The sequence below is a fragment of the Salvelinus alpinus genome, chromosome 13 (genome assembly GCF_045679555.1).
Source record: "Salvelinus alpinus chromosome 13, SLU_Salpinus.1, whole genome shotgun sequence".
Lineage (NCBI taxonomy): Eukaryota > Metazoa > Chordata > Actinopteri > Salmoniformes > Salmonidae > Salvelinus > Salvelinus alpinus.
In genome coordinates this window covers 50254943-50273819 of record NC_092098.1, presented here as the reverse complement: position 1 = coordinate 50273819, position 18877 = coordinate 50254943, and the positions used below count along the sequence as shown (strand labels likewise).

Here is an 18877-nt window from a genome sequence, read left to right as displayed (position 1 = left end):
GTATCCTTATCAATATCCTTACCAATATCCTTACCAATATCCTTATCAATATCCTTATCAATATCCTTACCGATATCCTTACCGATATCCTTATCAATATCCTTACCAGTATCCGTATCAATATCCTTATCAGTATCCTTATCAGTATCCTTATCGATATCCTTATCGATATCCTTACCGGTATCCTTACCGGTATCCTTATCAATATCCTTATCAATATCCTTACCAATATCCTTACCAATATCCTTATCAATATCCTTATCAATATCCTTACCGATATCCTTACCGATATCCTTATCAATATCCTTACCAGTATCCGTATCAATATCCTTATCAGTATCCTTATCGATATCCTTATCGATATCCTTACCGGTATCCTTACCGGTATCCTTATCGGTATCCTTATCGGTATCCTTACCGGTATCCTTACCAATATCCTTATCAATATCCTTATCGGTATCCTTATCAATATCCTTATCGGTATCCTTATCAGTATCCTTGTCAGTATCCTTGTCAGTATCCTTATCAATATCCTTATCAATATCCTTACCAGTATCCGTATCAATATCCTTATCAATATCCTTACCAGTATCCTTATCAATATCCTTACCAGTATCCTTATCAATATCCTTATCAGTATCCTTATCAAAATTATAGTATTTTATTGTCTGGAAATGATATGTGTGGTTCCTGTGCTATTTGGGCCTATAGGATACGACACCAACGTTACATTTTCCATCCAAGCTTTTTCTGGGATAGTTCTGTTGTGAAGTGTCCTGTGGTAAGATGAACCACTTTTCCCTGTTGCGCAAGCAGGCTGAAGCACGTCTGGGTACGCTCACATTCTCTGGCTATTTCAAGCTCTTCCCGGTGGTTCTCACAGGCTCGATATAATCTAGAATACGAACGGTCATGAAAACGTAATGAGACAGAAGTCCATCTCTCTAGTAAATCCCTCCTCCTTCCTTATGACTCACACACACGCACACATAAAACATGTAAACACACCTGTCTCGCTTGTGTTTTTTCCCACTCTTCTTCTTCTTCTCTCTGCGGGAGGGAGAGGAGCTGTCGAACCTGCGGGAGTTAATGGGGAGAGAGAGACAGCTCAGAGGGAGGGAAGGGTGGAGGGAGAACTCAGAAGGAGGGACAGAAAGAGAAGGAAAGAGAGAGAGTGAGTGAGAGAGAGAGAGAGCTCAGGAGGGAGAGAAAGATAAGGAAAGAGAGAGGGAGGGGGGAGAGAGAGAGGGAGAGAGGGAGGGGGGAGAGAGAGAGGGAGGGGGGAGAGAGGGAGGGGAGAGAGGGAGAGAGGGGAGAGGGAGAGAGAGAGAGAGAGAGAGGGAGAGAGAGAGAGAGAGAGAGAGAGAGAGAGAGAGAGAGAGAGAGAGAGAGAGAGAGAGAGAGAGAGAGAGAGAGAGAGAGAGAGAGGGGAGGGGAGAGAGAGAGAGAGAGAGAGGGGGGAGAGAGAGAGGGGGGGAGAGAGAGGGGGGGGATAGAGAGAGGGAGGGAGGGGGGGATAGAGAGAGAGAGAGGGAGGGGAGAGAGAGAGAGAGGGAGGGAGATAAAGATAAGGAAAGAGAGAGAGGGAGATAAAGATAAGGAAAGAGAGAAAGAGGGAGAGAGGGAGGGGGGAGAGGGAGAGAGACAGAGAGGGAGAGAGAGAGGGAGAGAGTGTAAAAGGAGAGCATTCCTCCATAATGAAACATAGAACAAGTTGATCTAGATAGTCGACTGACCGACTCCTTCTGACCACACGTTTCTTCTTCTTCCTCTTCTTTGGTCGAGGAGATGGAGAGCTGCTAGAGTTCCTCTTTATTCTATGGTACCCAGGTAGAGAGAGAGAGAGAGAGAGAGAGAGAGAGAGAGAGAGAGAGAGAGAGAGAGAGAGAGAGAGAGAGAGAGAGAGAGAGAGAGAGAGAGAGAGAGAGAGAGAGGGGGGGGAGGGGGAGAGAGACAGAGACAGAGACAGAGAGAGAGAGACAGAGACAGAGACAGAGACAGAGACAGAGACAGAGACAGCGAGAGCGAGAGAGAGAGAGAGAGAGAGAGAGAGAGCGAGAGCGAGAGCGAGAGCGAGAGCGAGAGCGAGAGAGAGAGAGAGAGCGAGAGAGAGAGAGAGAGAGCGAGAGAGCGAGAGAGAGAGAGAGAGAGAGAGAGAGAGAGAGAGAGGGAGAGAGAGAGAGAGTGTGTGAGTAAATGTATCACTTAATCTCCAATATGTACATTGTTATGTCATGGCAAGAAAGCAGATGTTATTTTATTTAACTGGGAGAAAGAGGGGGGGGGTTCAGTGTGTGAAACATACAGGTGTTTGTCATTACAGTAGTGTTCAGTCAGAAATAAATTGCATGTTCTCTGATTGGTCAACAGTACATTGGTCAGCTACAGGCAAGCTGTGCTCCAAGGGAGCTCACTTCATTTCCTGTTAGAGTGCTGAGACAATCCATACATTACACGAGAACATAACGCTTCACACTGCCTCTGGCAATATGCTTTACAATTCTACATATTCTGGGACAATGTCATTCTGATAATACATCTATTCATCCATAACCAATTGGCTTTACTTCAAAACACATCAACAGCAATGCACTGTAGTATATACCGGAATGCCCTGTACTGTGTGTGTGTGTGTGTGTGTGTGTGTGTGTGTGTGTGTGTGTGTGTGTGTGTGTGTGTGTGTGTGTGTGTGTGTGTGTGTGTGTGTGTGTGTGTGTGTGTGTGTGTGTGCATTCAGAATGCTACAACAGTAGGTCTGAAGAGCCCTCTTCACCTGATATCTAGTCTGCATATATATGAAACATCAAATGCCACATGACAGGATGAGATGATGAGAGAATGAGAGAATGAGAGGATGAGAGGATGAGAGGATGAGAGAATGAGAGGATGAGAGGATGAGAGAATGAGAGAATGAGGGAATGAGAGGATGAGAGAATGAGCGGATGAGAGGATGAGAGGATGACAGGATGGGAGGATGGGAGGATGAGAGAATGACAGGATGACAGGATGAGAGGATGAGAGAATGAGAGAATGAGAGGGTGAGAGGATGAGAGGATAACAGGATGGGAGGATGAGAGAATGAAAGGATGAGAGGATGAGAGAATGAGAGGATGAGAGAATGAGAGGATGAGAGGATGAGAGAATGCGAGGATAAGAGTGTGAGAGGATGAGAGAATGAGAGGATGAGAGGATGAGAATGAGAGGAGAAGGGAATGAGAGGATGAGAGGATGAGAGGATGAGATGATGAGGGAATGAGAGGATGAGAGGATGAGAGGAGAAGGGAATGAGAGGATGAGAGAATGAGAGGATGAGAGAATGAGAGAATGAGACAATGAGAGGATGAGCGAATGAGAGGACGAGAGGATGAGAGGATGAGAGGATGAGAGGATGAGAATGAGAGGAGAAGGGAATGAGAGGATGAGAGGATGAGAGGACGAGAGAATGAGAGGATGAGAGGATGAGGGAATGAGAGGATGAGAGGATGAGGGAATGAGAGGATGAGAGAATGAGAGAGATGAGAGGATGAGAGGATGAGAGGATGAGGGAAAGAGAGGATGAGAGGATGAGAGGATGAGGGAATGAGAGGATGAGAGAATGAGAGGATGAGAGAATGAGAGAATGAGAGGATGAGAGGATGAGAGGATGAGGGAATGAGAGGATGAGAGGATGAGAGGATGAGAGGATGAGGGAATGAGAGGATGAGAGGATGAGAGGATGAGGGAATGAGAGGATGAGAGGATGAGACGATGAGAGGATGAGAGAATGAGAGGATGAGAGGATGAGAGGATGAGAGGATGAGAGAATGAGAGAATGAGAGAATGAGAGGATGAGGGAATGAGAGGATGAGAGGATGAGAGGATGAGAGGATGAGGGAATGAGAGGATGAGAGGATGAGAGAATGAGAGGATGACAGGATGAGAGAATGAGAGGATGAGAGGATGTGTGTATATGTGTGTATGTGTGTGTATGTGTGTGTATGTGTCTGTGTGTGTGTGTGTGTGTGTGTGTGTGTGTGAGTGTGTGTGTGTGTGTGTGTATGTATGTGTGTGTGTGTGTGTGTGTGGCTGTTGCATACCTATAACCGTCTTTATCTCTGTGCCATTCACCGTCCCCATGGTAACCTTCAGCTGGGTCTGTCTGCACCTCACCATGGACCTTGACCCTGCAGGGAACATACAGGTCAGAGGTCAGAGGAAGCAACCAAAGGGAGATCAGGGACATGTTAAATCAGGGACATGTTAAATCAGGGACATGTTAAATCAGGGACATGTTAAATCAGGGACATGTTAAATCAGGGACATGTTAAATCAGGGACTTGTTAAATCAGGGACATGTTAAATCAGGGACATGTTAAATCAGGGACTTGTTAAATCAGGGACATGTTAAATCAGGGACTTGTTAAATCAGGGACATGTTAAATCAGGGACATGTTAAATCAGGGACATGTTAAATCAGGGACATGTTAAATCAGGGACATGTTAAATCAGGGACTTGTTAAATCAGGGACATGTTAAATCAGGGACATGTTAAATCAGGGACATGTTAAATCAGGGACTTGTTAAATCAGGGACATGTTAAATCAGGGACATGTTAAATCAGGGACTTGTTAAATCAGGGACATGTTAAATCAGGGACATGTTAAATCAGGGACTTGTTAAATCAGGGACATGTTAAATCAGGGACATGTTAAATCAGGGACATGTTAAATCAGGGACATGTTAAATCAGGGACATGTTAAATCAGGGACTTGTTAAATCAGGGACATGTTAAATCAGGGACATGTTAAATCAGGGACTTGTTAAATCAGGGACATGTTAAATCAGGGACTTGTTAAATCAGGGACATGTTAAATCAGGGACTTGTTAAATCAGGGACATGTTAAATCAGGGACATGTTAAATCAGGGACATGTTAAATCAGGGACATGTTAAATCAGGGACATGTTAAATCAGGGACATGTTAAATCAGGGACTTGTTAAATCAGGGACATGTTAAATCAGGGACATGTTACATCAGGGACATGTTAAATCAGGGACATGTTAAATCAGGGACTTGTTAAATCAGGGACTTGTTAAATCAGGGACATGTTAAATCAGGGACTTGTTAAATCAGGGACATGTTAAATCAGGGACTTGTTTAAATCAGGGACTTGTTAAATCAGGGACTTGTTAAATCAGGGACTTGTTAAATCAGGGACTTGTTTAAATCAGGGACTTGTTAAATCAGGGACATGTTAAATCAGGGACTTGTTAAATCAGGGACTTGTTTAAATCAGGGACTTGTTTAAATCAGGGACATGTTAAATCAGGGACATGTTAAATCAGGGACATGTTAAATCAGGGACATGTTAAATCAGGGACATGTTAAATCAGGGACATGTTAAATCAGGGACTTGTTAAATCAGGGACATGTTAAATCAGGGACATGTTAAATCAGGGACTTGTTAAATCAGGGACTTGTTAAATCAGGGACATGTTAAATCAGGGACATGTTAAATCAGGGACATGTTAAATCAGGGACTTGTTAAATCAGGGACATGTTAAATCAGGGACTTGTTAAATCAGGGACATGTTAAATCAGGGACATGTTAAATCAGGGACATGTTAAATCAGGGACTTGTTAAATCAGGGACATGTTAAATCAGGGACATGTTAAATCAGGGACTTGTTTAAATCAGGGACTTGTTAAATCAGGGACATGTTAAATCAGGGACTTGTTAAATCAGGGACTTGTTTAAATCAGGGACTTGTTTAAATCAGGGACTTGTTTAAATCAGGGACTTGTTAAATCAGGGACTTGTTAAATCAGGGACTTGTTTAAATCAGGGACTTGTTAAATCAGGGACTTGTTTAAATCAGGGACTTGTTTAAATCAGGGACTTGTTTAAGCCTCTGAACGCCTCCAAAAATAAACACTATTTTCAAAACATGTAACCAAATCATTTGTTAGAACACAAATCTGTTACTTATCCGTGTCCAAATCATCTTGTCATAGTAGAAATGAAACACAACTCAAATCTGACCTCTGAAAATGAAAACACCTCCATCTCTCCATCCTACAGTTGACATCTCTCCATCACACACCATCCCTTCCTCTTACACATGCAAATGGCCTCTGGCATCCTCCTCCCCTCCCTAATCCCTCCATCTCTTCTCTTCTCTTTCCTGGCCTGCACCATGTGGCCTCTACTGATCCCTTTCATCTGGCCACGTACAGTACTCACACACACACACACTCACTCACACGCTCGCGCATGTACGCAGGGGAGGCAGCAGAGAAAGGCGGAGGCAGCGGAGAAAGGCGGAGGCAGACCCCAATCTGTCTACACCAGTACCATCGCCACCGAAGACAGTGGCAGCAGAGACAGAGACAGAGCCTGGAAAAGTACCAGAGGAAGTGACCGAGGGACCGGCCATTCAACATGAGCTTCCTCGGGCAAGACAGCACACATAGAGAGAAAGAGAGAGAGAGCGCAAGAGAGAGTGAGAGTGAGAGCAAGAGAGGGGAGAGAGAGAGAGAGAGCGAGAGAGAGAGAAAGAGAGAGAGAGAGAGAGAGAGAGAGAGAGAGAGAGAGAGAGAGAGAGAGAGAGAGAGAGAGAGAGAGAGAGAGAGAGAGAGAGAGAGAGAAAGACAACAAGAGAGAAAGAACCCGCTATTTATCAAAATCCAGAAAAGAGCCGTTAAATTCTACAACCACCTAAAAGGAAGCGATTCCCAAACCTTCCATAACAAAGCCATCACCTACAGAGAGATGAACCTGGAGAAGAGTCCCCTAAGCAAGCTGGTCCTAGGGCTCTGTTCACAAACACAAACACACCCCACAGAGCCCCAGGACAGCAACACAATTAGACCAACCAAATCATGAGAAAACAAAAAGATTATTACTTTATATATTGGAAAGAATTAACAAAAAAACAGAGCAAACTAGAATGCTATTTGGCCCTAAACAGAGAGTACACAGTGGCAGAATACCTGACCACTGTGACTGACCCAAACTTAAGGAAAGCTTTGACTATGTACAGACTCAGTGAGCATAGCCTTGCTATTGAGAAAGGCCTCCGTAGGCAGACATGGCTCTCAAGAGAAGACAGGCTATGTGCACACTGCCCACAAAATGAGGTAGAAACTGAGCTGCACTTCCTAACCTCCTGCCAAATGTATGACCATATTAGAGACCCATATTTCCCTCAGATTACACAGATCCACAAAGAATTAGAAAACAAACACGATTTTGATAAACTCCCATATCTATTGGGTGAAATACCAGTGTGACATCACAGCAGCAAGATTTGTGACCTGTTGCCACAAGAAAAGGGCAACCAATGAAGAACAAATACCATTGTAAATACAACCCATATTTATGCTTATTTATTTTCCATGTTGTACTTTAACCATTTGTACATCGTTACAAAACTGTATATATACATAACATAACATTTTTAATGTCTTTATACTTTTGGAAATTTTGTTGAGTGTAATGTTTACTGTTCATTTTTATTGTTTATTTCACTTTTGTATCTTCACTTGCTTTGGCAATGTTAACATATGTTTCCCATGCCAATAAAGCCCCTTGAATTGAATTGAGAGAGAGAGAGAGCGAGAGAGAGAGCGAGAGAGAGAGAGAGAACAAGAGAGAAATAGAGAGAGAGACAGAGAGAGAGAGACAGAGAGAGAGAGACAGAGAGAGAGAGACACAGAGAGAGAGACAGAGAGAGAGAGAGAGAGCGACAGAGAACAAGAGAGACAGAGAGAGAGACAGAGAACAAGAGAGACAGAGAGAGAGAGAGAGAGAGCGAGAGAGAGAGAGAACGAGAGAGAGAGAGAACAAGAGAGACAGAGAGAGAGAGAGAAAGAGAACAAGAGAGAGAGAGAGAGAGAGAGAGAGAGAGAGAGAGAGAGAGAGAGAGAGAGAGAGAGAGAGAGAGAGAGAGAGAGAGAGAGAGAGAGAGAGAGAGAGAGAGAGAGAGAGAGAGAGAGAGAGAGAGAGAGAGAGAGAGAGAGAGAGAGAGAGAGAGACAGAGCGTTGGGGGACATTCTCCAGTAACACATATTACTACTAATCCAGATTATTATTGATCAAATCACTCTCAGAGCTCCGTGGCCTAACTAATATATATATATTTCTATTGATCCAAATGCTGATATCATGGATGCTATGTGTTGCTGTGTTGACGTTTACCAAGGCCTGAGATTATAATGGTGCTTTATGAAGGGGGGGGGAAAGCAATCTTACATGTTAACAATGATACATGAGCGTCTCTGTTGAAGGTGAGAATGAAAGAATAATGAAAGGAAAAAGAGAAAGACAACAGCAAACGTGAAAACATCAAAAAGACAATACATTCATAATGAGAGAGATGAAATACACTGTACACTGTGGGAGGCAATTCTACTCATCATTTATCATCTCTGATCTTGGGTTAGCCGTGTGTGTGTGTGTGTGTGTGTGTGTGTGTGTGTGTGTGTGTGTGTGTGTGTGTGTGTGTGTGTGTGTGTGTGTGTGTGTGTGTGTGTGTGTGTGTGTGTGTGTGTGTGTGTGTGTGTGTGTGTGTGTGACACTGACACACACACACTAGAGATGCATATCTGGTCTAATTTAAGGTTTAATAAGTTTCAGCCTGAAATCATCTGAAGAGGTTGCAGATGAGTCAAAACACAAACACCCCCTGAAAGCTTAACGAGACAGAAATAGAAGTGGTTTTAAGAGCGTTGGGCCAGTAACCGAAAGGTCACTCTAATCCCCGAGCTGACAAGGTGAAACATCTGTCGACGTGCCCTTGAGCAAGGCACTTAACCCTAATTGTTCAATAACGGCTGATCCCTGGACGTGACCCTACTCTCTAAGGGAGTTGGTATTTAAAAAAAAAAAAAACATTTCCAATTCACACATGTATTAATACACACGGGTACATGTGTGAAATAGAACAAATATATGGCACCTTCCAAATGATTATTATTATTAGAAGGAACAGAAAGCTGTAGGTACTAAGCAGTGTAGAGAGACTTCAGAGTTGAGAAGGAAGAGAGAGAGACAGAGAGACAGAGAGACAGAGAGACAGAGAGACAGAGAGACAGAGAGACAGAGAGACAGAGAGACAGAGAGACAGAGAGATAGAGAGATAGAGAGACAGAAAGATAGATAGAGAGATAGAGAGAGAGAGAGAGAGAGAGAGAGAGAGAGAGAGAGATAGATAGATAGATAGATAGATAGATAGATAGATAGATAGATGTTACTCAAACCATTACAACCATTGCATTGTCTTCAAGATTTGTAAATAATCTCTGCACAGGCTGATGGCAACACGCGTCTCTATGGTAACAGGAATACAGGATACCAAAAGCTTGCACATACTTGCATGGAAGACCAGTCCCTACAGCCTTGTTACCAACGAGTGTCTCAAATGAGAGCTGAAGGAACACCAAATTGTGCCTAGAATAACGAATTAAAGATGATGCTATCTCCAGTCTCTCTCAATTCAATTCATTTCAAGGGGCTTTATTGGCATGGGAAACATATGTTAACATTGCCAAAGCAAGTGAGGTAGATAATATACAAAAGTGAAATAAACAATACAAATTAACAGTAAACATTACACATACAGAAGTTTCAAAACAATAAAGACATTACAAATGTCATATTATATATATACAGTGTTGTAACAATGTACAAATGGTTAAAGCACACAAGTTAAAATAAATAAACATAAATATGGGTTGTATTTACAATGGTGTTTGTTCTTCACTGGTTGCCCTTTTCTTGTGGCAACAGGTCACAAATCTTGCTGCTGTGATGGCACACTGTGGAATTTCACCCAGTAGATATGGGAGTTTATCAAAATCGGGTTTGTTTTCGAATTCTTTGTGGATCTGTGTAATCTGAGGGAAATATGTCTCTCTAATATGGTCATACATTTGGCAGGAGGTTAGGAAGTGCAGCTCAGTTTCCACCTCATTTTGTGGGCTCTCTCTCTCTCTCTCTCGTTGTTGGTTCATCAAGGAGGAACACTCCATGATGAATGGGGTGTTCCTCTGGCCATATGACTAAGTGTCTCTCTGTCTAATGATGTTTTCTGCGGCCAAGAAGGCTCTCTAATTCAGCTGCTGTCCCGGGATCTGTGACCTGGGTCCTGGGTGGTGCCTGACAATGATGGACTACGGCCATTGTTGGTTTTTCCTTAGGGACACATACACACTGTAGCATAGCAGTACAACACCCTTAGAAAAAAGACTGCTGTCTAGAAACTCAAAGGGTTCTTCGGCTGTCCCCGTAGTAGAACCCTTTGAAGAACCATTTTTGGTTCCAAGTAGAACCTTTTTTGGTTCCAAGTAGAACCCTTTTTGGTTCCAAGTAGAACCCTTTTAGGTTCCAAGTAGAACCCTTTTTGGTTCCAAGTAGGACCCTTTACACAGAGGGTTCTACATGGAACCAAAAAGGGCTCTCCTATGGGGACAGTCGAAAAACCCTTTTGCAACTCTTTTTTCTAAGAGTATACTCCTTCCTTATCATCTCCAGCCTCGGCCTCAGCCCTGGCCTCAGCCTCAGTACCAGCCTCAGCCCCGGCATCAGCCCAGCCTCAGCCTCAGTCCCAAGTCTCAGCCTCAGCCCCAGCCTCAGTACCAGCCAGCTTCAGCCCCAGTCTCAGCCCCAGCCCGTCTCAGCCCCAGCCCCAGTCTCAGCCAGGCTCAGCCTCAGCCCCAGTCCCAGTCTCAGCCAGGCTCAGCTTCAGCCCCAGTCTCAGCCCCAGCCCGTCTCAGCCCCAGCCCCAGTCTCAGCCCCAGCCCCAGTCTCAGCCAGGCTCAGCCTCAGCCCCAGTCCCAGTCTCAGCCAGGCTCAGCCTCAGCCCCAGCCTCATCCCTGCCCCACTGGTGGGTTAATCTGAGTTATAGGCACAGAGAGGCAGAGGCTGACAACCGTCCAGGACAGATACTTTATGTAGATCCAAGTGAGATGAGAAGTCTGATGACGTTTAACAGTCTCAATTCTTTAGATTGGATGGGACTTTGGTCTTTATGAGGAATTTATTTTACAGGAATATCTCACTTTTTTCAACAACTACATCTAAGGTACCATCTGACCATAGAAATGGAATGAATTTGCTTAATAGTTATTAATGCCAATGGATGTATATTACTTTTGAGATCAATGGAATATTCTCTTTATTACAGAGTTTCTACAGAGAGTCTTGCTCTGGCATTGTCCCGTACAGACAGGGCGGGTGTGTAGTAAGAATATTTACTCTAACGACAATCCTCTGGCATCACCTCAGATAGATAGAGAGGAATGGTGTCTATGGGGGGGGGGGGGGGGGGGGACGGGACAGACAGACAGGTTGTGCATCAAGGCCTCAGGCTAATGTCCAGTCCAGATCGATCTTTCTCAGATAGAACTTTGAAGGCGTTTAAGATCCGGTCCAGTACCTGTGACAAAAGCCTTACTGTGTGTATTTCCCTGGTTATATTCTCCTCCTACCATCCGCTCAGCCTGCAGGGAGAACTGTGACCATACTGGTCTGGAACGGAGGCCATTTGTTAATGCAATATTCTCTCAGAAATTCTGTGACAGGTTTCGATTGGTTCTCTCAAAACGTTCCCTTGGGGGTTGATTAGAAAATCCAACCGTTGTAATGGAAGAAGGCTGTGTGTGGGCTGTGTCTGGGCTGTGTGTGGGCTGTGTCTGGGCTGTGTGTGGGCTGTGTCTGGGCTGTGTCTGGGCTGTGTCTGGGCTGTGTGTGGGCTGTGTCTGGGCTGTGTCTGGGCTGTGTGTGGGCTGTGTCTGGGCTGTGTCTGGGCTGTGTGTGGGCTGTGTCTGGGCTGTGTGTAGGCTGTGTGGGCTGTGTCTGGGCTGTGTGTGGGCTGTGGTGGGCTGTGTGTGGGCTGTGTGTGGTCTGTGTGTGGGCTGTGTGTGGGCTGTGTGTGTGCGTGCGTGCGTGCGTGTGTATGTGTGTATGTGTGTATGTGTGTGTGTGTGTGTGTGTGTGTGTGCGTGTGTGTATGGGTGTATGGGTGTCTGCCACATGGCTCTTCCTGGTCAGAATGTCCAATGAGGAAGGCATTTTGCAGGGCTCTGATCATGATTGGTCAATGCAGAGCAGACATTATGACCTATGGGAGCAGTAGCATTCAACAACGCAGACAAGGAAACTGCTGCTACTGCAGTCTACGTATCGTATCCCCATGGAAACCACAAGAGGAAGTTATAAAGTACCTCCTGATTTCATTTATATACAAAATTATGAATGATCAAATGTCCTGGCTCCAAGACACTCATTTAGAGTGTGTGTGTGTGTGTGTGTGTGTGTGTGTGTGTGTGTGTGTGTGTGTGTGTGTGTGTGTGTGTGTGTGTGTGTGTGTGTGTGTGTGTGTGTGTGTGTGTGTGTGTGTGTGTGTGTGTGTGTGTGTGAGAGAGACAGACTAATACTACTGAGAGAGAGACAGAGAGAGAGACAGAGAGAGAGACAGAGACAGAGAGAGAGAGAGAGACAGAGACAGAGACAGAGACAGAGACAGAGAGAGAGAGAGAGAGAAACAAAAAAACAAAGTTCACTAAATATTTTCATAAAGAAACTGATAAAACATACAGTTGCAACATCAAGGTGACTTACAAAGATGACGACCAAGACCAAGAGAGGGAGTGTGGTGATGTAGTGTCCACAACTAAATAATCATTATGGAATCTGAAAAGACAGGTATCCCCAAAGCATGATCGTGTACTTACTACGTGCACATGCTAAAAGAAAGAAACGAGGTGGGTAGATAACTAAGTGTGTCATTATAGCAAAGTAGTTATAAACAAAAAAAAATCTGATTTCTTAAACGTTTCGTTCATTTTTGTTCTATTATCTGTACAATAGGCCATAATTGATTTGGGGACCTGGCATATTCCTATGTTCAAGGAGCTTCCCGTTTTGATTGCCTAAAAATCTTTAGGCCTGCCTATAGAAGAAAAAAACTCTGCCCAGCTTGGCAAGAATGGTCCAGAGGGTGTTCAACATCCCCAGCGGCTCTGTAATTGAGGAGAGAATATTCTCCTCTGCTTGCCGGCTCTCCAGGCATTATCTCTCCAGGCATTATCTCTCCAGGCATTATCTCTCCAGGCATTATCTCTCCAGGCATTATCTCTCCAGGCATTATCTCTCCAGGCATTATCTCTCCAGGCATTATCGCACGAGCCTGAAGACGCAGACTGGTCAACCTTGTGTTTCTAAAAAATGAATTCAATGGCCATTTTTCAGTTCATTTGTATTTTATTCTATGTAAGTCACCACCTATATGTGCAATTAATAGACTATAATGATTGAATACATTAAATGTTGTTTAAATGCTGAGCTCTTTATGTCCCTACCAGCCTAGTGTGTCACACTCATAAATACTTCACAATGTATTTCTTTGTAGACTATTGCCTTGAAATAATTGAAATAATATAGCCTAAATAATTCATTTTCATTCCTTCTTAGACTCCCTGTCTGGCTCCTGGCCTATTTAGAGTGTTTATATGCTGTTTAATATGACATGTAGCCTATTTGAAATGATGTGCGCTTCTTACATTCACCTTTATACATTCACCTTTTCAAATACTTTTAATTAAAATCCATATGGTTTGTTTTCAATACTTCAGATATTTCCTGGTCTGTGGTGTGTAATGAGACACAACCAGATGCTGCACTTGATGCATTTATGAAATTGCTTATTTCAGTTACTAATAAGCATGTGCACATGAAGAAAATGACTGTAAAAAGTTAAATCCCTGTGGCTTGATGAGGAATTGAAAACATTTTATGGTTGAGAGGGATGAGGCAAAAGGAATGGCAAATAAGTCTGGCTGCACAGCCGATTGGCAAACGTACTGCAAATTTAGAAATCATGTGACTAAACCGAAACAAAACAAAAAATAAGAAACTGTAATATCAAAGAAAGATAAATTATATAATGAATAATAGCAACAAAACTAAAAACTTTGGAGCACCGTTAATAAAATGTTGGGCAAAAAAAAGGCAAACTCATTCATTGACTCAGACGGTTCATCACAAAACCCACTGATATTCCCTACTACTTTAATGATTTTTTAAAAATTGGCAAGATTAGAAAACTTAGGCATTACATGCCCACAACAAATTCTGAATGTAAACATCCACGCATAACTGAACAAAGTGTGTAAGACAAGCATTGTAATTTTGAATTCCGTAACGTGTGTGTGGAAACGGTGAATTTTTTTGGGGGTTGTCGGTCAACAATGACAACAATGACAGTCCATCTGGGTCTGACAACTTAGAAATGAGAAAAATGACTGAGGATGACGGCAGACTATATTGTCACTCCTATTTGGGATCTCCTCAATCAATCTGTAAAGCGTGTTCACTCAGGTCAGAAGGGAAACGAAAGTCATTTCGCCAAGCACCCTTTTCCTGGCTCAAACAGCCGACCAATCAGCCTGTCAACAACACTTAGTAAACTTTTGGAGAAAAAAAAAGTGTGTTTGACCAGATACAATGCTATTTCACAGTAAACAAATGAACAACAGACTTTGTTTATGAAATACATTTAATTAGTATGTAATTGTTGTGTTATTTGTTCACTCAGGTTCCGTTTATCTAATATTAGTTTTTTTTTAAAGATCTGATAACATTCAGTATCAACAATATGCAGAAATAGAGCAAATCAAAGGGGGTAAATACTTTTCACTGTATAAACACTATATATACAAAAGTATATGGACACCATTTCAAATGAGTGAATTCAGCTATTTCAGCTACACCCGTTGCGGACTGGTGTATAATATCGAAAACACAGCCATGCAATCTCCATAGACAAACATTGGCAGTAGGAGCAGCAACGGCTCAGCCGCGAAGTGGTAGGCAACACAAGCTCACAGAATGGGACTGCCGAATGCTGAAGTACGTAGCACATAAAAATCGTCTGTCCTCGGTTGCAACACTCACATTCCCGAGTTCCAAACTGCCTCTGGAAACAACGTCACCACAATAACTGTTAGGTGGAGGTAGAATAATGGTCTGGGGCTGTTTTTCATGGTTGGGGCTAGGTCCCTTAGTTCCAGTGAAGGGAAATCTTAACGCTACAGCATACAATGTCATTCTAGATGATTCTGTGCTTCCAGCTTTGTGGAAACAGTTTGGGGAAGGCCCTTTCCTGTTTCAGCATGACAATGCCCCCGTGCACAAAGTGAGGTCCATACAGAAATGGCTTGTCGAGATCGGTGTGGAAGAACTTGACTGAGCTGCACAGAGCCCTGACCTCCACCCCATCGAACACCTTTGGGTTGAATTGGAACACCGACTGTGAGCCAGGCCTAATCTCCCAACCTCAATAACGCTGTTGTGACTGAACGGAAGAAAGTCCCCTCAGCAATGTTCCAACATCAGGTGGAAAGCCTTCCCAGAAGAGTGGGGGCTGTTTTAGCAGCAAATAGGGGATAAACTCCATATTAATGTCCATGATTTTGGAATGAGATGTTCGACGAGCAGGTGTCCACATACTTTTGGTCATGTAATGTATATATACATACACACTCTGAGTAAGAACACCTGCTCTTTCCATGACCGTTAACATATAGTGAGAGTAGGGTGACTCCCCTAGCAGGTCTCAAACCCAGGCCACCAGCATCCATGACTAACACCCTAACCACTGTCCCAATAAGGGATATCTCCAGGCCACCAGCATCCATGACTAACACCCTAACCACTGTCCCAATAAGGGATATCTCCAGGCCACCAGCATCCATGACTAACACCCCAACCACTGTCCCAATAAGGGATATCTCCAGGCCACCAGGATCCATGACTAACACCATAACCACTGTCCAAATAAGGGATATCTCCAGGCCACCAGCATCCATGACTAACACCATAACCACTGTCCCAATAAGGGATATCTCCAGGCCACCAGCATCCATGACTAACACCCTAACCACTGTCCCAATAAGGGATATCTCCAGGCCACCAGCATCCATGACTAACACCCTAACCACTGTCCCAATAAGGGATATCTCCAGGCCACCAGCATCCATGACTAACACCCTAACCACTGTCCCAATAAGGGATATCTCCAGGCCACCAGCATCCATGACTAACACCCTAACCACTGTCCCAATAAGGGATATCTCCAGGACACCAGCATCCATGACTAACACCCTAACCACTGTCCCAATAAGGGATATCTCCAGGCCACCAGCATCCATGACTAACACCATAACCACTCTCCCAATAAGGGATATCTCCAGGCCACCAGCATCCATGACTAACACCCTAACCACTGTCCCAATAAGGGATATCTCTAGGCCACCTGCATCCATGACTAACACCCTAACCACTGTCCCAATAAGGGATATCTCCAGGCCACCAGCATCCATGACTAACACCCTAACCACTGTCCCAATAAGGGATATCTCCAGGCCACCAGCATCCATGACTAACACCCTAACCACTGTCCCAATAAGGGATATCTCTAGGCCACCAGCATCCATGACTAACACCCTAACCACTGTCCCAATAAGGGATATCTCCAGGCCACCAGCATCCATGACTAACACCCTAACCACTGTCCCAATAAGGGATATCTCTAGGCCACCTGCATCCATGACTAACACCCTAACCACTGTCCCAATAAGGGATATCTCCAGGCCACCAGCATCCATGACTAACACCCTAACCACTGTCCCAATAAGGGATATCTCCAGGCCACCAGCATCCATGACTAACACCCTAACCACTGTCCCAATAAGGGATATCTCCAGGCCACCAGCATCCATGACTAACACCCTAACCACTGTCCCAATAAGGGATATCTCCAGGACACCAGCATCCATGACTAACACCCTAACCACTGTCCCAATAAGGGATATCTCCAGGCCACCAGCATCCATGACTAACACCATAACCACTGTCCCAATAAGGGATATCTCCAGGCCACCAGCATCCATGACTAACACCCTAACCACTGTCCCAATAAGGGATATCTCTAGGCCACCTGCATCCATGACTAACACCCTAACCACTGTCCCAATAAGGGATATCTCCAGGCCACCAGCATCCATGACTAACACCCTAACCACTGTCCCAATAAGGGATATCTCCAGGCCACCAGCATCCATGACTAACACCCTAACCACTGTCCCAATAAGGGATATCTCCAGGACACCAGCATCCATGACTAACACCCTAACCACTGTCCCAATAAGGGATATCTCCAGGACACCAGCATCCATGACTAACACCCTAACCACTGTCCCAATAAGGGATATCTCCAGGCCACCAGCATCCATGACTAACACCCTAACCACTGTCCCAATAAGGGATATCTCCAGGACACCAGCATCCATGACTAACACCCTAACCACTGTCCCAATAAGGGATATCTCCAGGCCACCAGCATCCATGACTAACACCATAACCACTGTCCCAATAAGGGATATCTCCAGGCCACCAGCATCCATGACTAACACCCTAACCACTGTCCCAATAAGGGATATCTCGAGGGCATGTGCTTATTGGGCCAGTATAGTGAGGTCCAGAAGAAACACTAACCCCTCCTCCCTAGGCACTAGATCTGAAACAGCCTGATAGGTCCAGAAGAAACCCTAACCCCTCCTCCCTAGGCAATAGATCTGAAACAGCCTGATAGGTCCAGAAGAAACCCTAACCCCTCCTCCCTAGGCACTAGATCTGAAACAGCCTGATAGGTCCAGAAGAAACTCTAACCCCTCCTCCCTAGGCACTAGATCTGGAACAGCCTGATAGGTCCAGAATAAACTCTAACCCCTCCTCCCTAGGCACTAGATCTGGAACAGCCTGATAGGTCCAGAAGAAACCCTAACCCCTCCTCCCTAGGCAATAGATCTGAAACAGCCTGATAGTTCCAGAAGAAACACTAACCCTTCCTCCCTAGGCAATAGATCTGAAACAGCCTGATAGGTCCAGAAGAAACACTAACCCCTCCTCCCTAGGCACTAGATCTGAAACAGCCTGATAGGTCCAGAAGAAACCCTAACCCCTCCTCCCTAGGCAATAGATCTGAAACAGCCTGATAGGTCCAGAAGAAACACTAACCCCTCCTCCCTAGGCACTAGATCTGGAACAGCCTGATAGGTCCAGAAGAAACACTAACCCCTCCTCCCTAGGCACTAGATCTGAAACAGCCTGATAGGTCCAGAAGAAACCCTAACCCCTCCTCCCTAGGCAATAGATCTGAAACAGCCTGATAGGTCCAGAAGAAACTCTAACCCCTCCTCCCTAGGCACTAGATCTGAAACAGCCTGATAGGTCCAGAAGAAACACTAACCCCTCCTCCCTAGGCAATAGATCTGAAACAGCCTGATAGGTCCAGAAGAAACACTAACCCCTCCTCCCTAGGCACTAGATCTGAAACAGCCTGATAGGTCCAGAAGAAACACTAACCCCTCCTCCCTAGGCACTAGATCTGAAACAGCCTGATAGGTCCAGAAGAAACCCTAACCCCTCCTCCCTAGGCACTAGATCTGGAACAGACTGATAGGTGGAAGCACCAGGGTAAATTCACTTTGAAGTAAATCTCAGCTCTGTTAAAAGTACACTAAAGAAAAACTATTATTGATCATAGTGATTCAGGTGTATCATTTAAAAACAGGTTAATATACCCCACTAACATTAGACAACTACACTGAGTTTACAAAACATTAAGAACACCTTGTCTTTCCATGAAAGTATGATCCCTTATTGTTGTCAATTGTAAAACCCACTTAAATCAGTGTAGATGAAGGGGAAGAGACACGTTAAAGAAGGATTGGAGACAATTGAGACATGGATCGTGTGTGTGTGCCATTCAGAGGATGATTGGCAAGACAACAGATTTAAATGCCTTTGAACAGGGTGTGGTATGTGTTTTTCAC

At 44.4% G+C, this 18877-nt stretch overlaps 1 protein-coding gene across 4 annotated transcripts in view; it reads right to left on the bottom strand.

Annotated features, from left to right (window-relative positions):
* srrm3 (serine/arginine repetitive matrix 3) overlaps positions 1–18877 on the bottom strand; it is a 183545-nt gene that overhangs the window by 47571 nt on the left and 117097 nt on the right. For 3 of the 4 annotated variants that reach the window (XR_011667611.1, XM_071339727.1, XM_071339725.1), the window contains exons 4-6: positions 4077–4163; positions 1737–1817; positions 1009–1077 (exon numbers count right to left, since the gene is read on the bottom strand). Coding sequence is in view for 3 of the 4 variants with exons in the window: in XM_071339727.1 (XP_071195828.1) it covers positions 1009–1077; positions 1737–1817; positions 4077–4163 (237 nt within the window). In the remaining variant the exon portion in view is untranslated. The remainder of the gene's footprint in view (positions 1–1008; positions 1078–1736; positions 1818–4076; positions 4164–18877) is intronic. The other variant, XM_071339726.1, reaches the window with a different exon arrangement.